Source organism: Camarhynchus parvulus, chromosome 6 (genome assembly GCF_901933205.1).
Source record: "Camarhynchus parvulus chromosome 6, STF_HiC, whole genome shotgun sequence".
Classification (NCBI taxonomy): domain Eukaryota; kingdom Metazoa; phylum Chordata; class Aves; order Passeriformes; family Thraupidae; genus Camarhynchus; species Camarhynchus parvulus.
In genome coordinates this window covers 27,506,932-27,529,528 of record NC_044576.1, presented here as the reverse complement: position 1 = coordinate 27,529,528, position 22,597 = coordinate 27,506,932, and the positions used below count along the sequence as shown (strand labels likewise).

At 41.1% G+C, this 22,597-nt stretch overlaps 1 protein-coding gene across 11 annotated transcripts in view; it reads left to right on the top strand.

The window, feature by feature from the left end:
• Positions 1–22,597, top strand: part of ABLIM1 (actin binding LIM protein 1) — a 189,426-nt gene that overhangs the window by 152,800 nt on the left and 14,029 nt on the right. For 6 of the 11 annotated variants that reach the window (XM_030950798.1, XM_030950800.1, XM_030950807.1 and 3 more), the window contains 7 exons: positions 766–921; positions 5,935–5,970; positions 7,221–7,350; positions 15,798–15,902; positions 18,201–18,248; positions 20,629–20,775; positions 22,467–22,558. In XM_030950798.1, the coding sequence (XP_030806658.1) occupies positions 766–921; positions 5,935–5,970; positions 7,221–7,350; positions 15,798–15,902; positions 18,201–18,248; positions 20,629–20,775; positions 22,467–22,558 (714 nt within the window). The remainder of the gene's footprint in view (positions 1–765; positions 922–5,934; positions 5,971–7,220; positions 7,351–15,797; positions 15,903–18,200; positions 18,249–20,628; positions 20,776–22,466; positions 22,559–22,597) is intronic. The other 5 variants (XM_030950799.1, XM_030950804.1, XM_030950802.1 and 2 more) reach the window with 5 other exon arrangements.

The following is a 22,597-nucleotide window of genomic DNA, read 5'->3' as shown; positions in this document are numbered from 1 at the left end:
TAAATAAAGAAATATATTAGTTATCTAAACTAAATGTAAGGCCTCTTTCTGTCTCCATGTAATGGGTGCAGCTGACCTTGGAATTTATTTCCTACTTCTGCTTTTTTAACGAGTCAGGATCTACTTGCAGTCTTAGTGGAAAAAAATAGTCCATGTTGCACCATGTATTTGGTAAGGAGTGGATGCTTTAGTCAGAAGCTTGGGCATAGGATGAGTGATGAATGCAATGTAATTATTTTATCTGGTAATTTGGATACCCAGTCCTGACAGTCCTCCTTGTCTTTTTATTTCCTTCCAATAAGTTCTGTTTCCTCTTGTGTGCACAGTTATAAATTGAGTATCTGTCTGTGGTCTTCAGCATGAAATCCTTTTGTAATCTTTGTAATCTGCAAACTAAATTGATGTTATCACCCATTTTGCATATGGGAAAACAAGAGCAGAAAGGTGAAAATACTTGCCTGAGGCCACAAAATGAGTCATTTGCAGAGCTGAAGTTTCCAGCTCACTACTGGGGATAAAAAAACTTTTGTAACTAGATCTATATATGCCATGTTCTTTCTTCCCTAAGAGAAGAGAAAACTGTGAGCTGCTGCAGAGGAGGCCTGCTGGAGAAGAACAAGGAGTATTCACTCCAGATGTAGGGTGCCAAAAAGGGGTTTCCATAGCAACAGTGTGACAACAAATACACAAAATTATGAATTGTGTAAAACAGAAATTGCCAGTGCATTTATGTAAGTTAATTTATCTTCTGTCTTTGACCTTTAGGCAAAAGTAGACAATGAAATCCTTGATTACAAGGATTTAGCAGCCATTCCCAAAGTCAAGGCCATTTATGACATTGAACGTCCAGACCTAATTACTTATGAGCCATTCTACACCTCCGCCTACGAGGACAGACAGGAGAGACAGAGTCTTGGAGAGGTAATGACCCATTACCAGCACCTCATTCTGCTGTGCACTGCATCCAGAGCCTGCTTTGCTTCCCATGGGCACTGCTGGAGGTGGCTGCTGCTGCTGCTGCTCACACTGCTTTGTGTCTGTCTCATCTGGGGTACGGGGAGCGCTCATGGTGCTGCCTCACGTGCAGGGCTGCAGGGTTAGACACCTACATCAGCACAGGGGCAGCTCTGCAGGCTGTCCCTGTGTGCTTCCTCAGAACTCCCATGGATATCTAATCTTTGGGAATGGCAAGGCACGTGAGGCAAAATCCAGTGAGCTGTTGTGCTGTGGAGCACCAATATTCACAGGAGGATAGGAGGAATACCGTGGTATTCTGTGGACTAGGAGTAGCAGGATACTTATCTCACAGAAATATGTATTACCAGAGCACTTTGCCAGACAAACTGGATAAAATTGTGTCAGGATGAAGTGCTCTTCCACCTGGAAAAGCAGGTTAATTGTGTTATACAAATACCTGCCTCACATTTGGACCTGCTGATATTTAGTAAGAGTTCTTGTATCACGCAGCAGTAAGAAAAAGCTATGTCATTTATTGTTCTAAACTTGTATGTGAAGGTGTCTTTCAGATTGGTGGTCCCCAGTTTTCTCAGGTGAATTTCCATAGCTGCAATTTCTATTTACATGATTCCAGTGCAGTCTGTGGAGCAGGCTTTGTCATGTAACACCATCTGTCTGTGAATCAGACTTCCTGAATGCAATTCTAAATGGACGTGGAAATGGATTTACTGCTGCAATCTCAATGACCTGACTGTAACTGAATTGAGTATGAAGATAAATTGAAGAAGAAAGAATTACAGTAAATCATTCAGGCACCAGTGGTCTGTAGATCACCACCTCAGTGTGACTAATAATCTGTTTTCTTATCAGTGTTCTGCCCACCAGCAGGTCAGAACTACATCAGTTTTTCTCCTTTGTTCTTAAATGTTTTATAGAGCTAATTTTTTAAATCATGAATTGGAAATTCAGCCCAGGAATGAAATAAGAGATTAACAGGTCAGAACATTACAGAATTTCTCCCCTCCCATTTATGTTGGTAGTGAATCCAGCTGGCATCTGGTTCAAAACCACTGTGAGATGCATTGGTGACCTCTGACCAGTTCCAATAGGCCTGACCCTTTCCACAAAACCTGCTACAAACACATGTCTCTTGTTAGTCACACGAGGGGAACTAATCTCACAGAGGAGGTGAACTACATGTTAATCCTTAAAGGGGAGCTTCTTACTGACAAAGTAGTATGTTGGAAGCTGATAAAGCAGTATGGTGTAAGTTGTCTGCTTTTATGCTTGTTCTGGGAATAAGCAAAAGCCTTTGGTGTTTTCTTACACCATATTTTCACCAGCATTAAATTCAGTGAATTTCTAGTGACTACAGAAATTTTTTCTGGAAACAGAAGGGGCTCTCACCTTCTTTTCAGAAGACCTTGGGTTTTCACCCAATGCTGCTGCTGACTTCTGTCACCTTGGGCAAGTTACCTCACCTCTTTGTATCTGTTTCTCATCCCTTCCCTTGCCCTAATGAGAACACAAGCCCATTGGGGTGGAGTGATCCCTTACCCTGTGTTTGTGTTGTGGTAATCAAGTGACAGCAGTCTTGGTATGACGTACATCAGTCCCCATGATCTTTAAAAAGCAAAGAAGGCAACTTGTTCAGTTATGCAGTGATTTATCTGCATTCTCTTTGCAAAGGGTGTGTACGTGGTGCTGTTAAATAAAAGGGGACCCTCAGTTTATGCATGAAGAACTAGAAATGCCCCTCACTGTGGTGGTGTTTGCGGGTCCCCAGGACGAGGGAAGAGATGAGAATCTTGATTCCATGTTTCAGAAGGCTGATTTATTATTTTATGATATATATTATATTAAAAGAAAATTATATATTAGAACTACACTAAAGAAGGAGAAAGGAGACATCAGAAAACTAGAAAGGAATTATAATAAAATCTTGTGACTGACCATAGTCCTGACACAGCTGGACCTGTGCTTGGCCATTAATTAAAAACAATCCACATGAGACCAATAAAAGATGCACCTGCCACATTCCACAGCAGCAGATAATTCCTGTTTACATTTCATTTCTGAGGCCTCTCAGCTTCTCAGGAGAAAAATCCTAGCAAAGGATTTTTCAGAAAATATGTCTGTGACACCTCACCATGATTTAAAAAGGAAAAAAAAAATATCAGCAGTCTCAGCAAAGAAAGATTTTTGGGTGTACTAGGGAAGATGCACAGAGATGGACACAAACCATAATTCTAGGGAATAGGCTGCCAGAAAGTGATAGAATGATAGATTTTGGGCACAGAAGTGAGAAAACAGTGTGGCAGTGAGCAGGGCCGGCTGGGGTTTTGCTCTCGGCAGGGCCGGGCCGGGCAGGGCAGGGCAGGGCCGGGCAGGGCCGGGCCGGGCAGGGCTGGGCAGGGCCGAGCAGGGCAGGGCAGGGCCGGGCAGGGCTGGGCCAGGCCGAGCAGGGCAGGGGCAGGGCTGGGCAGGGCAGACAGGGCAGGGCAGACAGGGGAAGGCAGGGCAGGGCCAGGCCAGGCATGGCAGGTTCCCAGCCTCCGGCCCTCCCTCACCCGCTCATCCCGCGCTGTCCCGGCGCCCTCTCGCGGAGAGCGCGGGCTGGCTCCGCCTGTCGTCGCCCGTGGAAACACAAAGCAGATCGAAAATTACTTGTTTAATTAAATTAATTAATTAAACTTTCCAGAAACTGCCAGGTATTCAGGTTCTTCGGGACCTGTCGCTTCTGCCTTGCAAGCAGCAGCCTGGTGAACACAGAGGCCATCTGTTCTCAGTTCCAGCTTTTTTTGGGTATATATTGAGAAGTAGCGCTTTATGTCCTTTATTTCAAGTATTCTGTTTGTTGAAAGCACTAAATGCTCTGAAACACCTTTCACTAAAGAAGCAGACATGAAATGAAAAAAGGATTTTTTGTAACATGATAGATGATTCCAAGTGGAACAGGGAACCCACTTGGTAGTTCAGTTAAGGGCAGCTAAAATAGATCAGTGTGACATGCAGAACGACACCTGTAAAAGTTAGCAGAAATTTCCCAGACAACAAAATTACCTGTGTGGCTTCAGGTATTAGAGGAAACTCTGAGATCACAAAGGAATAGAGAATTGAGCCTGTTGCAGTAGAAATTTTTTATATAAGTTTGGTCAGAACAAGTCCTCTTTCTCTTCCCCTTCCCCTTCCCCTTCTGGAGCCATCAGTGTATTTCCACTTGCTTGCTGTTCTGGGATGGAGCTGCTTTTCTCACTCACCTGCACAGTGTGTTTCAAACTGATCATGGTGTGGTGTTTTGTGATAGACCAGGTTTTGAAAGACCTGGAAAAGCAAACATACCTTGGCAGCATTCGAGTTTGAGATCTGACAGCTCACCTGTGCATGATGAAACACAAACTTGGCTGCAGAGTGAGCTTCCATTCCCCAAAAAGTCACAAGGCAATGACAGCTAGTGATAGAGTAAAAATACATGAAAGGAAAAATACCTGGATTCAGCATGCTACTCTCTGGGCTGCCTTCCCAGTCTTAGATTCCTGTGACTACTTTTTACTGTAGCCATTACCTCAGCATCCAGGTAACCCCAGCAGATGATAGAAATTCATTTATTTAGGGTAACACATGAATTGCTGGGAGAAAAATGTGAGAATGCACCTCACAACATGTGCTTTTTTCATTCATATTGAAAGTTTTAGGTTAGCTCTCAGTTTTTATGGAGAAAGTTGTTCCAAAGCAAGGAGGAAGGTGGAGCAAAGTTTTTACAGCTGCTGCTGTTAGATGAACTTTGATGGAAAGTAGCAAAAGCAGTTTTAAACACCTTTATGGAAATTTGCTGAAAAGTTGTTCTCTATCCAATAAAAAACGTTGCTCGTTTGTTTGGATGCTTAGCATTCCCAGTGTCACCAGCTCCATGAGGGTGAATGGTCTCTCAATCCAAAATCTACCAGCTGGATATTACCAGAAGCTCTGCATACATTTTACACTACTGCTGTTGTACATTAGTGTAGCAGTTGGACCAGAATCAGCTGTTTGGCTTCTGAGATATTATCTTAATAGCTATATAATTCTATAATTGTGGTCTTATTTAAAAGCATAATCTCTTGCCCAGTTTACTATGACAAATAATATTGAAGTTTTGTGCACAAAGGAAATAATTAAATCCTGATCTCCCAGCTTCACATTGCCTGGTGGTTGAAGAGCACATAACTGGTAATTACACATAGCCTTTATTCTTGTTTGTACCATCAGCATATGCATAATCATATGTTTCTTCTAAAGGCATTTCTTGCCTCGGTTTTCCTATGTGTTACAGAAACTTCTCATAATATTGTGCATATTTCTGCCCACTGGCCTTTGTGCAGTTCTTTCAATACACATGCTTGTAATTCCTGTCTGTTCTTCTTATGTAATGGAGCAACACAGAGATTTAAAGGAGGTCACATCAAAGAAATGTTAATGACAACTACGTGCTCCTTTGCATGGGTATGAAATGTAAGGCCTTGGGGAGAAGCACATTTTTGCCAGAGTATGTGCGTTGGAGGGAAAACATGGTTCATCCTGAAAGATATTCTGGTTTTCCATGCAAAGCTCTGAGTTAAGTTTATTTACTTTTGATTTCCATTTTAAAGATTTCTTCATGACAGGCATGGTTGTTAAATTAATAACTCTTTCTGATTTGATCTTTACAGCCATGTTTTAATTACCGCAATGATTAGATGGCTACGATGATCTTGAATTAATGACTGAATTAATCACACTTAAAAAGATTCTGCCAGAAACATTAAACGTCAGTGATTTATGGACCAGTCCCTGAGCTATGTGGAAAAAGCAGGTTCCAGTGCTGGAATGGTCTCAATAATTTCTGCATTGCCACTTTACACTGTCATATGTCAGAGTACCTGCAGCAATGTTTGGATTACCATTTTCTGGCCCAGCATATGCAATGATTTTTCATAACTTTATTTTTTGTCTTTGCAGTCTCCAAGGACTTTATCACCCACCCCTTCTGCAGAAGTAAGTTTGGTGGAACCTTTGGGGGCAGTGTCCTGCTGTGATTGGAATTATTCCCTCAGCCAGTGCAGGCGTTGGGTTTGTTATCAGTCAGATCCATCTCTGCCACACAGGCGTGTTTTCTCAATGTTGAAACTTAACAAAAATTATTTCTAAGAAGGAAACATGAAGCTCTTATTGTACAAGGAGTGGAGCTGCAACTCCTCCCACTAAAGCAGAGCCCTTTGTCCGGCAGGTGTCACTTCTGGTGCATTCCTGCTCCTCGTGGCACAGGCAGATTCAGGTCGCGAGAGCTGCAGGATTTACAGCAGATAAAATGCTGCTCTAAGCATCCAAATAACAACCCATGTTTGCTGCTGAAACATTTGCAGTTTTGTCTTGAAGAAAACATAACTATGGTCTGGTTTGGTTTTGCTTTGCCAGAAGAGTGAGTTTGAACATCATAATAATTTAGAAGAGTTGGGAAGTCATTTGTCAGGATACAATCAATGCCCTTGCAGAATCATTATCATTGCATTATCCTGCTTCTTATTTGCAACATAAAAGTATAAAAGCTGTACTTACTGCTACTAGTTAAAAATTAAGGGACTGCAAAATTTCTTGTAAATCTTCATGCATTAATCAGTCCTTTCCCTTTTGTCCTGGTTTAGTTTGCTTCATGGAGGGGTAGGGGGGTGAGGGTGTTATTTGTTTTGAGGTTTTTTGTTTGTTTCTTTTATTGACCTTTGTACCCCCAGGAAACAAAGTAAACTGAATTTTGCTGTACAAGGTGTCGTGTTTTCAGAGGCGTGGGAAATCTGATTTGAATATAAATACCTGCTGATACAGCTGGTGACACATGGTCACTTTAGCCAGAAAGAGCTCTGTGCTGCAGCTATTGAATTCTTGCTGGTCTCCAAGCTCCATTAGCTTGCTGATGGCCAGTTGATGTGTCTTGTGCAGGACACTGCAGGACACACATGCTCTGGATGCAACTTCCCTTATGAAGTCAGGGAATGTGGGCAAATCTAGGATTATTACAGAGCTTAATAGAAATTACAGTTGGAGTTGGAACCTTCCACGACTGAATTCTGACTACAAAAATGGGTTGGAGTAGATCCTTGGAGAGCAGTGCTAATGAAGTAGGTTGAAAGCTTAAGGGATGTTGCTATTTCAGTCGCTTCTGCTGATGCCTTCAGATCCACAGAACTTAAGTGCTGCTAAAAATGTGTTCTGTGCATTTCCATTTACCAGTGGCTGCCTCTGTCCTGCAGGGCTACCAGGACGTTCGGGACCGCATGATTCACAGGTCCACCAGCCAGGGCTCCATTAACTCTCCCGTGTACAGCCGCCACAGCTACACCCCCACCATGTCACGTTCCCCCCAGCACTTCCACAGACCTGGTAAGGCCAACTGCATTGCAGATCCATGCAAAAATAATGTTTCTTTATTATGCCACTCCGTGGTGCAGTGAAGCACTTCTTTCTCTTAGAAGTGGAAGTTTAGGATTGCAAAATTTTATATATATTTTAATGTCTCGTTTTCTACCTGTTTTTTTGTTCTGGATTGACACAGTCTTTTTGCACTAGGCTTACTGTTTCTTGCATCATAAATATGCATCTTCTGGTTTTGTTTCCAATCAGTTCTTTTAAAAATAATTGTGTGTGTCTGAAAGCATGCAAAAATTTGCAGCAGTGAATTGCAAAGTTCATTCTGGCATTTGGGAAAAGTATCACATATTGGAAACAGAAATTATGGCTTGACTGTACAGAAGTTAGTAATTCAGGTTTACTGCCTTGTAAAAAATCCCTTTAAAGCTTGGTGCAGCCATAGAAGCTCATATTCAGAAGCCAAACACCCATATGTTCCAAATTGCCTGTCATTTTTTAAGACATGGACTCAGAAGGTGTCTTTTTAATTAAAGCTGTAGGCAATTGCCTGGGAACACTTGAAAACATGCTTTATTTTCTGGTTTAGCAGTGATGTACAAGTCCTATGTACAGTATAGAAAATGTACAGGTCATTCAGGTTCCCAGTGCCTTCTAAATTACTGGTTATGTATCTAAAAACAGGATATGAAAATGAACTATTCATCCACACCCAAAATGCATAAAAATGTATGGCTAAATGCTACTCATTGAAGACTTTTCAAGACTGATTTTATTGTGTATGGTAATGAATTAAATCTTTGTGATCTGTTTTTAAATTAATTGATACAATTGCATGGTTTCATCTTCCTTGGTGATTACAGCTGAACAGTTGGGATGCCAAAAGCCCATATGCAATAGGAGCTGCATTTTTAAAATTAAAGATTTGTAATAGAGCCACCACTGTGGAACTTGAATGCTGTAGCCATTTCCTAATGGGGGTGGGCTGAAAGCAGCCAATTGTGTCTGTCAGTGAATGCCTTATTTAAGGGACCCAAGGGAGGTGGGACAGAAGCAAATTGTGTCTGATACTTAGTGCTGACAACATGACTGTGTTTTAAGATGATGTTACAACTGAAACTGAAAGAGACTTGAAAATGTGAAAAAGCTGCAAACTCTGTCCCTTGGTTCTCCATGTCTGAGGGGATTTTTCCATTTTTATCTGTTGTCTCAAGGATATGAACAAATCCAGGCCCTATTCCAGACTTGACTGTGATTGAGTATTACGGTCTGTGTTCAGTCAAAGGCCTTCCCCAGAAGCAATCTCTGCTTATGTAACTCTTGTGATGGGCAGATGGGCTCAAGCCAGACTTGTGATCCAATGTAAAATCTTCCAAAGTCCACAGCCTGAAGGATTTTCTGGAGAGATATTTGTTCAAACTTACCTATGTTCAGATGATCTCATCTTGGGCTCACCTGTTACTGATCCTCATATGACACAGAAGTAATTCTGTATAATTTGTCATTTGATGTTTCCTACCCTGTTTTGGGGTAATTGTTAAAGCTACTTTAATAATTTTCCTACAGTAATTATTTATTGAATAATAGCACAAACATATGTGTTTTTTTCCTCCTAATAGCACTTCTTTTCATCACATTATTTTGCAAGAATAATTTCTCTCTGCATAAACCCGGTGGCCCCAGATCACTCTCTTTTGCTCCCAGCTAGCCCTTGAGAGAGAAGTGAACTGCTGTACTGACGTTGTCAGGTTAAGGTTCTTCAAAAATCGAGTGCTACAAGTTCTGAAAAAGTTTGCAGCCTTTTCCTCCCCTGGTGCCCTAGCTGATGTTGGCAGCATTTTTGGAATGTCTTAAAACAATAGAAAACAGCTTGCATGCCTCTTAACTGACATTTTTTGGTCAGGGACTTTTCAAACCAGCTGCTTTCTTAACTAATTGAGCGTCAATGTTTGTGATGTTTGCATGCTGGTAGCGGGCTACTTTCTGGTAACAAGGCATTGCTCAGAAGCTCATTAAGCCAATGATGTTATGCTAAATTAGCCATGCAGTTCAAGCCTAAGCCTCTCTTCTAACACTTCCTGTAATTTTGTCTTAACATTTACGGGCCCTTTGGTGCGTCTTTAACCGTTCTGTTGTTTTTTTTTCTCCTTCCTTCTTTCCAGAATCCTAATTGTTCAATGCCTTTTTTTTCCCTGCTTCCTTCAAAGCCTCCTTCCCTGCCTGTCTCTTATTGCTTTTCTTTGTCTCCGTTCTGTCCTGCCCCTGCCTCCCCGTGGCCGCAGAGCTGCTGGCTCTGGGCGCGCGGCGCGTGGCACCCCCGCGCTCCAGCGGCCCCGCGCTCCATGACTCCCGCCCCAACTCCCCATTCCGACACCACTTCATCCCCCATGCCAAAGGTAAGGAGCCAGGCCTCTCTCCAGGGAGTTCCCTCCAGGCTGGAGGCCTGTTGGCACTCTGGCAGAGCTGTGAAGGCGTGGCTCTGGGAGGTGGCCGATGGCTGTGTAGCTGAGCATGCCTTGAAATGTGCTGCTGCACTCAGAACTACGTTTAGAATAGACATAATGTCCTTTTTTTGGAGGAAATATGTCATTTCTAAGGGCCCTAGTTGAAGAGTCACCAAGCTTTTACCTGGTAGAAATACACAGAGAAGCATTGTCATTTATTACTCCGAACCTGTGTGTGCTGAATTTAGCTTCTTTCTAAAGCAGTACACAACAATCCCTTCAGCAGGTAGTTTATCAAATTTAATTATTACTTCTCCATTCTTAAAACATGCAGTGAAAATTTGATTAGTTAGTTTATCAAATTTAATTATTACTGCCCCATTCTTAAAACATACAGTGAAAATTTGATTACAGCATTGTCTGAATGAGAGCAAGGTGATCAAAACTATGAAGAAGAAAAACCAAAAGAGATTATATATAAAGATCAATGGCAAAAAAGGAACTTAATCTTTGTTATTCACCTTGGAAATAATTAGGGTCCAACAAAGTAAAATTAAAATCTCTAGGCCTCTCCTCAAGTAGTGCAAATCAGCAGGCTCTGCTGAAGGCAGTAGCACTGCAAGGATTTACGTTATTTGAGGATCTGGTCTTCTTTTCAATCTTTTACTTTCCATGATTTGATTTGGAGGAGGATTCTTTTTTCACTGTGTCCCTTCAAGGGACTCATTTAGCTCAGTAAGGTTTTAGTTTTGTTTCTTGCTTTTTTGTGAACATGGTTTTACTCTGAGTTCTATTGGAGCACTTGGCTGGGCCATCTCTTCTGTTTGGGGGGAGAAGGTCATAGCTTATATCACCTACAAGAGCTTAAAAAGACAAAGCTGGGTAAAGAGTGATCAAATACTGGAATCATCTGCCCAGGGAGGTGGTGGAGTCACCATCCCTTGATGTGTTTAAAAAAAGACTGGATCTGGCACTTGGTTCCATGATCTAGTTGAGGTGTTAGAAGATGGGTTGGACTCGATGATCTTAAAGGTCTCTTCCAACCTAGAAATTCTGTGATTCTGTGAAATTGAACATAGATTCCAGTCTGGCACCATTGATTAATATAAATATTCATAAACTGAAGTTATTCAAAAGCAGTTGCAAGAAAGTTGTTGCCACGAAGTTTCAAGAGGTGCTGATGGATCTCAGCATCACAGCTCTTCAAGCATTCAGATCACCACCACTAATTTTTCTCTTGCCTTTTTTAAGATGATTTTTGATAATCTGCACTGTCCACTTCTCTCCTATGTCTCTATTTTTAAAAAAATCTCACTTAAAAAGATTGGGACCCTTAAAAATAGCTATACTTCTCATTTCAGCATGCAGTTAATTCATAGTCCTTGCAATTTCAACATTTCTTTGCTGTAAATCCAGATTAATTCTCACACTCTTTCAGGTGGCATTTTCATTCTTTTTCTGTTGAGAAAATAGCTTCTTCAGCAGATAAATGAGAAGAACTATTGGAAATCCATGCTTATTGTTTTCAGATTGCAAAGAATCACCTTGGCATGTAGGTCAGGTATCTTTCTCAGTTATTGTTAGAGGAGGCCAAGTGGAATGGCAAGTGCTATAGACAGAGGGGGGAGTATGGTTTTTATCAGGTATGTCCTGAAGGGTGTTGTAGGAATCCTCAATTTTCTGCAGGCCTGGACAGCATTTATGTGTCATAACTCAGCCAGGCTGCTGAAAGCTCAAATTCATATCACTGTGACAGAAGAGGCACCATGTGATCTTTCTAGTGGCTCAGCTTTTCTCACTTGTACTTTTAGCAAGAAGGTGACCTTTATGTTGTTTCATAAGAAAGATTTCACAAAGTAACTTTTGGGGTTTTTCCCTTTAGGAGTAGAAAATACAGGTCATGTCTCAACTGCTTTGGTAAAGGGGCATGATTTCCCAGCAGCATACTGGTAACTGAAGTGTCATATGACACGTTACACCTGTGTTATTCTGTATGCTCAGGCTGGAAAAGAAGACATTTAGACCAGTTTCAGTGTTTTTTCATACAACATAAGGCTTCTTAAAGAAGCATAACGATTAAACCTCATAAACGCAGCCAAAAGTAAAGAAATTGGAGGAGTGAAAGGGGCTAAACACGCCTTTGAGTGAGAGTTTGTTGATGTAATATATATGTTGAAAAAGCTGGAAGAGTTTGTAACGTGCATCAGCTTAGACTTCATTTAATCTAATTTGGACTGTCCATTGAATTTGGTCTTGTCTCAATAAAGCACTGTCTTTGCTATGAAAGAATCAAAACAAGTCCACGAATGAAAGAAACCCTGACCCTTCTGAAATCGGAGACAAAACCCTCATTGAGAGCCAGGATTTCATTTTGCATGCCTAGAATTTTTCAGACGCATTCAAGAATATTGCAAAGCCCCCATAAGATTTCCATGTAAAAGGGTTCCAAAGTAATGTGTATTCCTTTGCTCACAGACCCTCCCATGAGGAATCTAGCCACCTTCATAGAGAATTTGGACCTTGGTTTTCACAGGTTCCCTCTTTCCTTCCCTGAGGCAGGTGTCTGAAATCAAATGCTTTCTGTACCTGGTAAATATTTCCAGGGTTTTGTGGATGCAGGTGAAAGTTTTGCTCTGGAAGACAGTTGTGTATTGGCTTTTCAATGATTTTCAGTTTCATTTGTGAAGTAAAGGCTACACATCTAGACAAGAAGATGTATGATAGTTTGACAAAACCTGAACAGGAGTAAGGGTTTCAGGTGCTGTTGAGCTTGTTTTCCTATGTCTACTCAGAAACAGGGCAACTAAACTGGAATCTGACAGAAGGCTCAGTGTTGGTTGCAAGCTGACAGAAGGCTCAGTGTTGGTTGCATATGGGTTTTTTGGCCTGATTCTGTGAGCTGAGCTTGTGAATCCCACAGTGAGCCCAGTGGTGAGCACTTCAGAAGGCAGCAGGGACCTGCATTACACTGGGCTGTGTGTGGGCAAGCAGTTCTATTCCTGGCTGTTAGGGCAGCTTGCCTAACAAATTCAGCTATGGAAAACAACTACCTGATGGAGCAAAGAGAATGAAAGTAAAAAAAGCCTCTGAATTTCCCTTCTGCTGTGCTGTAGTGATTGATTTTTACATTAAGCTTGTTCCATTATCTCTTAACATCCCCCCACCTACACACAGACATATTCAACTTCATGACAAGGGTGTGAGAATTAGTTCTTTCTGCAGTGTTGGTGAGCTGGAGTGCTCTTGTTGCTTTGGGGAGTTAAGAGTAGTTACAGCATATCTGCAACAGTGAGAGCCATTTCTGTGCAGGCAAAGAACCCAGATTTAATGGGTTTTTATGTAAAGCTGCAAGCAGGCTGGCCATGAGGCCCTGGGAGACAGGTAGAGGCAGCCAGGAGCTCTGCTTTCCTCTGTGCACATGCACATTCTGCAGATGTTGGCACTGCTTCCATAAATTGTGGGTTGTTTTGTGCAGCTGCATCCCAAGCACTTAAGCCTCGTTATGAGAGTGGGCTCCTCAGGGATGGCCTAATGGGAATCTAAGTGGATGTACCATTCCTTCTTGAACAGATTGGAGGCAATGAGGCTGCCATCCTAGGAAGTGTAAAGGGGAGTTATTTGTTACTACTAGCAGGAGTCATTAGGACCTCAGGAAATAGAAGCCAGTAGAGGCATCTGTAAAGCATCACGTGCAGGATGATACCACAGTAAATGTCTGCCTGCTTCTGGGTGCATTTTACAACATGTACAGTTCTCTCTGAACAAATTATGTGTGTCCCTGATGCAAGACCAGCCAGCATACATTTATGGGTGTGAGCACGCTTAGCTGTATCTAGACGTAGAGGGGGGTCTAAGTAGGGTTTCTTCCCTGTGTTTGTAGTGTTGGTGATAGAAGCATTGCAAATTGAACATGTACACATTTAGGCTACCAGTTCCCAATGGGTAAAATGTATTTGTGACTCCTCTGTTGAGACAAGTCCACAGGTAAATAAATCCCTTTTGTTTTTTCCCTTCTATTGAGTATAGATGCCAAAGGAAGCTAAAAGGCAGAGAGTCATGTTCTCTATAAACCTAACTGTATCTCAAGACATATTAATACTGATGGGTTTTTTTCCCTTACAAAACAATGATTTTGCTGAAAATTAACTCATAATTTCTCAGTAGAATCAAGAGACATAAGTAAAATCAGGTGAGGTGTTTCACCATCACAATATCTCAAAGGGTGAAGTAGAACACAATATTGGCATTACTAAGTAAAGGGGTATAGATTGAGATAAACAATAATGTTTAACCAATCATTCATACTGCTTTTCAGAGGTAGCTCTTACTGTTACCTAGCCAGAAGCTCAGCATCACTGCACCCAGAATGGAAAACCACCATCAACACATGTGCGTGAGAGAGCATCATGTCATTTAGGGCTGAAATGTCAACATGCTAAACACAGAATTTTGCACATGCATTCTTCTGGACAGATTTTGTATAGCCAAGCTCCATGAACTGGGCATGTAATTTTTAAAACATTCCTATGCAGTGGGTTAACTTGTATACTGCCTGAAGCCTCTGGGGCACATTTCAGCAAGGTTTGTAAAAGAGCTTTTTTTTCCCCTTTAGTGCCTTTTGGATTGATAGATGACTGTTCAAGTGAAAGAGGATTTCTTGTGTTAATTGTAAAGAAAACTTCTTTTTTCCTTCTCCCACGGCTATTTCCCCATCCTAAATAGATAAATAGAGTACTGAGTCTAAGGTTTTGGGTCCTCTAACAGGACACAGGAAACAGGCCTGAAATTTATTTTTTCTTATGTTTTATAGCCCTTCTGTATTTCTTATCATTCTCTCCTCCACCTTCCATTTTTTTCCTGCTTTCTAAATCAACATTTCTAGGGGTTTTTAAGCCCTTGTGCATACTTTAAAAATGGAAGGGATTTGATGTTCCCGTACTTTTCACTGCTGGGGTCACTCCCACCCATCTGAAATAAGCACCTGTGTGGATAGTTTCTCTTTGTGTGGGTTTGCTCTAGTTTGAAGAACGGTGCAATAAAAGAGGCAGCTGCATTCTTTCAAGGTACACACACAGAGATGTGAATGGATATCTGGCTGTTAAGTCTTTGTACTTGGAATCCACTATCGTGGTTGTGCAGCAGCCCTGACCCCTGACACGGCACAGAAACTTTCAGGGCTGTTGGATGGCTGTGGTGCATTGTCAGGAGGCAAAGGGGTAGCCCCAGTAAGAGTAATCCTACAAATGGCACAAACTGTGTGTGCAAACTAGAGCTAAGGTTTTTAGGTACTAGATTCAGCTTTGCTAAATCAGCAGTGGTGAAGTATTGTCATCAGAACCAAATTTGGCATTGACAGAGATTTGGAGAGGTACAAATGAGGTGTGTGCAGCCGCCAGATGGGCTGCACTGCTTCACAAATTATTTTGCCATATCAGAATTTTCCTAAACCAATGAAAGAGTGTTTGTGGAACAGTTGTGCCTTTTGATATGGACCAAGTGACCTAACAGCTTTTTTCTGTTTCTGGTTTCTGTACACTTTTGGTTTAGTGAACTGTAGTAACTGCCAGCATCTGCTTCTATCTGCTTTGGGTTGGCATATCAACTACTCTGCTCTGTGTTTGCGCCTTTTAATTCCAAATATCAATCTCTGTACTAAAAATTCATTGCCAAGTAACCTTCCATTCTTCTTTTCTGACCTGCCCATCTAATCACCAGCTACGAGCGCACAGCTCCTGCCTGCATGCCGTCAGAATGAGTCTGAGCTGCTCAAACCTCAACTCCAGCCTGAACATGAATTTTTGTCTCTGCAGGAATCTCGGGGGAAGTCACCAGGGCTACTACCAGCTCTCCTTATTGTTTGTATTTATACTTTTGGTTCAACTTCTTTTCTCCCTGGAGGTTTTGATTCCACCGGTTTTGTTTGGGTTTGATTGGGCTTGCTTTTTTTTATTTTTTTAATTTTTTTTTTATTATTGCTCTCCCTCTTCTCATTTTGTTTTCTCCATTCTTTCATTGGAGGCAATGAGCCGTCCAGCGGTCGGAACTCCCCTGTCCCCTATCGGCCTGACAGTCGCCCTCTCACTCCAACTTACGCTCAGGCCCCTAAACATTTCCATGTTCCAGGTAGGAGCTGGCACTCTGTGTGTCTCGCTGTCCTGTCACAGTGTAGAATGTAGCCTTTGTAACTCCTGTCTTGTCTCCATCCTTTCACACCGTTTACCATGGGTTGCACCCTCAGCGTTTGGAACTGCTTCTGGGCTTGCTGAGAGGAGTAGTGCCTTAAGGAACGTAGGGCTTTATTGTGATTTTTTGATTTTTACCTATTCTCTTGGTCAGGTGTTTCACTCTTAGAATGCTTCATTTTTCAGGGTTTTTTGATGGCCTGTGAGCTATATATGAACTATATAGGGCTTGGTTTTTCTCCCAGTTGCACCAGCTGAACACCAGCATAGCTCTAATTTTAGAGGAGTTGGTTTTGAGTCACATGCAGAAAAGAGGTGGCCAGTGAGCCATTACACATATTGTTCGTTCAGATTGTTGTGGCTTGTTTCAGTCTTGAACACAGCAATTCTAGTTTAGTCTCCCTTTCTTTTTAAATCAGGTGAGGCTGTTTTCTTGTTCTGTGCAATGGCTTGGTGTCCTCAGAGAGTCCTGCAGGTCCACAAGGATATGTGTGCCTTAGGATGTCCTTTCTACAGAGAGCAGTCTCTGTTTTGAAGTGAGCTTCACAGTTGTTCCAGCATCTGAGAAGACCATATGTCTTGGATTTTGATGGGATGAGATGTGTGTCCCTAGGGTTTAGACATGCATCTGGCTGCTTCAGTGCTAGCTGAAAGCCTTGTACTATCCAGTTATTTTCAGATTCCCTTCAGCCTGGTGTTTCTCCTCACTGTCAGAAGTTACTGCCCTTCCTCCTCTCTTCAAATCTGGCAGATAAACAGTTTGTGCACCTCCCTTTCAGTCAGGGTGACCTGGCTTGGCTGAGGTCGGCTCTTTTAACTGCTTAAGCTCACCTGGCTCTCGGTGCCTCACTAAACTCAAGCCTAATTGCATGAATAGCTGTGAGAAATGACCTGGAGCATGGTGTGGGTGCTCTCCTCGAGCTGGGGCCGTGCAGCCACGGAAGGAGCTGTGCTCCCATGCTCCCTGCAGCTCTCTGGGGTCCATGTGCGCAGAAGGACTGCATGACTGCCCTTGAAATGTTCCTACCTGTTTGCTGCTCAAGTGGCCAGAACAGATCCCGCACAGAAATGAAGTACCACAGCCTTTCTGTGCAATGAGTTTGCCTGTTTGTTTAAGGATGTAGGGTTCTGCGGAGTAAGATTTGCCTCTGTTTCAATAGATTTTTAAGTTTAACTTTCCTTAACACCAAAGGCAAAGTTGTCTCCTATAACACTTTAATTGGATCTGTGTTACAGCACATGTGTTTCTGAAATTCCTTTTCATCTTTCACTCTAATGTAGCTGAAAACTTTTCTCAGGCAACATAAAGTAGCAAAATGGGTTTCTGACGTTAATTTTCTAGATCCCTGTAGTTCAATTTGCTCTTCTAATAAGATTTTGGCACATTTTTGCACTGTAGTGCTGATTTTGGATTAGCTTTTGTATTTGTAGCTGTGCTGAATACATGAAATGTTGGCTGGGGTGGGAAGGTAGTTTAGAACAAAATTGTTCCTGTCTTAGATTATTATTTGGAAAAATATGGTATCATTTAGACATGCTGTAGATTTTACTGCTTTAGAGTTCTGGGAAGTGTTTTTCTTCTGATTTATATAGGTAATATGCAATATGGTGGGCCCTGTGTAAAGAAAAACAGAGAAAAAAGAAAGAAAATCTATCCTTATGGTTTGAGAATTAGTAGCATATCCGTGAAGACTGCATAAAGAATTCCTTTGACTCACTGAAGTGTGGCTGTTGTTGCCTGTTCAAAGCAGTGTCCTAGGTGGCTATTTTGTTCTCTGGATTTTGAAATTAATTGTAGGCTCACTGCATTCTCTGTTCAATCCAGCCAGTCAGTTGGAAAGAAAATTGAGCTGTTCTGACTGAAGCACAATTTTCCACAGAAGTTATTTGGGGTAGTTTTCCCCAAATGGCTTGTATCTTCACCATTGAAATGTCTTGCCTGCTTGCATTTCTTCTCTTTTGTACCACTTTAAAATTGATGGTTCATGAGTTGACGCATCCACATGTTACAGAATCAGCTCCAAAGGACTTCATACCACATGTCTTTGACTTTTCACTTCTTCCTATGTTTTCTTTTCTTTAAGTAATCTGGTTTTGTACAATACTAGAAATAGTTTCCTGGCTTTTTCTTGTGCTACATCCTTGATTTGGTCTATCTATTGCTTTAGTTGTTGAGCTATCTTTATGTACAACTGAAGTAGTTTTCACATTCCCTTTTTTCTGTTTCTTAATGTCACAGATCAAGGTGTCAACATCTACAGGAAACCGCCCATCTACAAACAACACGGTAAATGACCTTTCCCTTTTTATTTCAAAACGGGAGTGTCAACTGAATTTAAAAGTGTGCAATTAGTGAAAAGCATTCAGTTTTTGCTTTGCAAGCATAAAAATTTAGTAGTCCAAGCTTGAAGTGCCTGTAATTGCATGTCCTGGAAAGTGATTATGTTTTAAAGCCTGTGTTTTCATTTGGAATATATGGTTAATATTGCCGTGTGGATATTAATGGCAAAATTGCTATTAGCTGAGATTTTGCTGTTTGCATTATGATACCTTCCAGTGTTTCTCTTCTTTTAGCTTTATTTTAAGAGTACAGGTACTGGTCATGTTAAAATGAGTTAACAGCAGACTGATCTCTGACAGTGACTTTACAAAATATCCCTATTTTAAACAGATACAGTACAATAATTTATTTCAGCAGCAAAGATGGAGATGTTATAATCAGACCGGAATTCCAAATGTACCTTTAATGTGGCTTTAAATAAGAATCTTTAATTAGTGAAGATATTATAGGTGACTTATCACTGACAGAGCTAATTTGACTCAGCCATGTGATGCAGCTCAGGTAGTTTGCTGTACTTGTTTTTCCAGGTGTTTGGGTTCTGAGTTGGACGGCAGTGTTAGCACTCTGAGCTTTTTGGTGTTGGTGTTGTCATAGCAAGTCTGAAATGACAATGATGGCAGAAGCCCACAGCCTTGCCTGTCTTTAGTCCCACAGGGGAAGGCTGCATCATAAAGGAGTGTGTTCGCTCTTATAAGGAACATTATAAAGGAATCATCGTAAAGGAGTGTTTTCACTCTTATAAGGAATATTATAAAGGAATCATCATGAAGGAGTGTGTTCACTCTTCCCTCCTGCTGAGAACAGACAGCTGTGCATAGGAGTTGGTTTTTATTTACCTCAGTGAAAGACAGATGACTCCACTATTTGTAGACTCTGAATTTTCATCCCTTTGCAGATGTTTTATCCAGTGAAATGTATTTAGGGTTATGTAGCAAATCAGCAGCACTGCAGGGCTTAGATGAACAGCTGCCTGAGAGCCAGTGAGCTGGGGTGAGCAGGAAAGCCCACAAGTCCATTCTGTAGTCAGGAGTGAGCACTGCAGATTACACTGCTCTGCTATCACATCAGGATCTTCCCCTCTTTCTTTTTTAAGTTTCAAACCATATGCTTTTTTGGAAAAAAAAGTCTTAACATTGTTTCTGTTTGTTTTTATGGTTTTAATGTATCTCCTCACCTCCCATTAACATGTGAATGTTTAACCACTGACATCACCAATTCTAATACGTAAGTACTGTTTGAAGTCATGCTTTTGTAAACTCTGACCAGCTCCCTCCATGCCTGCAGTTATGCTTAGAATTTTCCAATCATCAGCTGCTCAGAATTCCCAGTGATATCTAACACTGATGTTGCTTAACTACCTGGAACATGTTGGAGGAGCAACACAGTGCATCACTTTGTTAAAAAATATATTTCTGTTAAAAAAAAAATAAGAAAAGGAGAGAAAATTCTGGAGCCGTTGCTTCTGATACGATAGCCTCATATAAGCAAAGGTGATTTGAGCTAACATTTTCCAGCTCAGAGTTAGTTAAGGTTTGGTTTAATGTACACTGAATCCTATTAGATTTTTTGTTTGTTTTTAATGTCAAGAAGAGAAAGCCATAATGCACATCCTCACGTGCTTTTACAAGGCTTTGGCTTAAAATGGAATTAAAGTGGAAAGCCTACTACCAAGCTGTTTTGTTGGTGAGGTTCATTGCTTTGCAAGTGCCTTGCCCTGCCAAGTTGATCTTAATGGAGTTTAGTATTTATTAATAAGTTCATATCTGCTTTTACTACTAATGCATGCTCTAAGCAAGGGCATGCAGCACAAAAAAATCCCCTAGTTAAATATATTTGTTCAAGGTTTCTTTTCTTCTTTGTTTTGCAGATTTTCACAGATGAAATAATTAACATCAGTAATGTTAGGATTTGTGCTGTTACTCTGATCTATTTGTTTGCTTCCCTTAGAGGGAAAACTTAATAGTACATAAATCTGAGTTCATCTTCATAAATAATCAGCTGTTCTTAGGAGATATTGGCAAATACTGCTAGGCTGCATTTTCTCACTCTTGCATAATCATTCTTACACTGTGAGACCCTAGTAAAATCCAAGGCTGATTTGGGGTTATCTTTGGGGTGGGGATGTGGGAGGAGAGGAAGGTTTGATTCCAATCTATTGGCAAGAAAAAGGCATTGCTTTGCTTCAAACTGCAGTTGGAAAAGCAAAACATGAGAATGTTTGCTTTTGAAAACTAACTTGTTGTAAAGTATAACATTTTGCCAAAATAAGGCTGACTTTGTGCTGCTCCAGATGATTACATAGCTAAGTTCCCTGATTGCCATCTAGATGCAGCTGCCTTGGCAGCACAGAGCAAGTCCTCCGAGGATATCATCAAGTCCTCCAAGTTCCCAGCAGCTCATGCACCAGCACCCAACGAGATACCAAAGATTGAGACTGACCACTGGCCAGGCCCTCCCTCCCTGGCTGCCATAGGTATGGAAACACAAACCATTCATCTCTGCAGCTCCAAAGGTACTGCTGACCCGGGCACACAGACAGTGCAGCTGCAAAAAGGCATAGGAAAGGTGGTGTCCACCTGATGCTCACCACAAAGCGTAGTTCTGGTGAGACCACTGAGTGTCTGCGTCTAAAACTGTTGAATTGCACTGAGTAGAAGAGGCTTTGCTAAAGGACTTTGAGATTGATCACAATGATATTAACCCATAAGCAAATTTTTTGAACTCTAGTGCAGTAACTTAATAAGTGTGGTGTGTCACACAATCCTGACTTCTCCAAGCTATTCTATTTAATCTTTTAGCCCTAAGCTAATAGCAGAAATTCCACAGAGAACATGATTGTTTCCAACCACAAGACTAATTTCATGGCAAGAAACAACAACTGAATTGGAACAATTAACAGACTAAATAATTCCTGATTTTCAGAGTTACTGTTTCTACAGACTTTGTATTTTTCTTTTGTGTTGTAGCACTACATATATCTTATTTTCTTTTCTTTAATCCATATGCATCATCAATTTAAATTCTTTTCTTTGTATTTTTTTCCCTCTATTTTTATTGACCCTTGTAGCATAAAATAAGCAATCTAGCCTAGGTTCATTCCAGAAGTTATGTCTGAAGCACTGAGGTGTTGCTTGGTTCAGGTCTCTGTGAGGGAATGTATGGCTTTCATAACAGTGGGATCTTCACAGGAGTTTTGGGAGAGGAGACACAGGGTGAGAGAGCTCAGAGACCAACTGAAGGGGCTGCACATACAGCAGCAGCTTTTTGAAAAAGTCCTTTAGTTGGGATTGCACCTTGACAAACATGTAGAGCCCCTGAGTCACAGGAATAACATCAACATACTTGAAGCTCTGTCATCTACATACCTGAAATGTTTACATACTTTAAACACTGAGTTTGTCTAGCACAGGGTTGGTAAATAACTGTATCAGATAAAGCCCTGTGCAGAAAAAAATAGAACTGCTGTCTAAATGCATGCAGCAATAGCACATCCTGTGTATTCATGGGATTGTCCTGGCATCCAGATTGGATTATTTCTTAAGAATATTCAAGAAAATAAAAAAATATTCAATAAAAACTAAGGAACTAAAATGTAGAACACCTGTGCCTTAATTTATTTTAGCTTTATCCAGTGGATCAAATTAATTTACTTCATTTTAGGCTAAAACCAATGCCTTGTTTATTTCAAATACGAGTGTTCATTTAGGAGACTAATGTAGTTTAATTTTCCATTTGAAATGTTAATTCAGATTTGCTTTTCTGAGTCTAGATAAAAGAGTAAATGTAAATCAGACTTTAGGTTTTCAGCTGTGATCCAGTAGCTGGTGTTATTAAAGCCATGTTTTCAGAACCAGCAACGTGAGCTCCTTTCTCTATTAGGGTCAGTCATGACTTTTGTATCCAGGACTATTGCTTGGTTTGGAACTTGTGTGTAGTTTAAGTTCTTGTTTAGTTTTTAACAAGCCTGATAACCACAGGGCAGGCTAGCCAAGTGAGTTTTATTAAAAAGGAATTTTGAAGAAGTCTTTTGACTTTGCGAGGAAATGCTGCTTTATTTATTCAGCAAATCAAACTGACCAGTTCTGTGAACTAGCATTGAAATCTTGGAGCTATAGTTGAACTGATGCACAAAGCTCTCTCTGTGCTCTGATTTTGTGGAAGCAGGATCTGACATGAGACGCAGATCAAGTGGAAGGGAGGAAGATGATGAGGAGCTGCAGAGACGCCGGCAGCTGCAGGAGGAGCAGCTCATGAAGGTGGTTATAAGCTTGTCCTCATGCTGTTTCTGAACACCA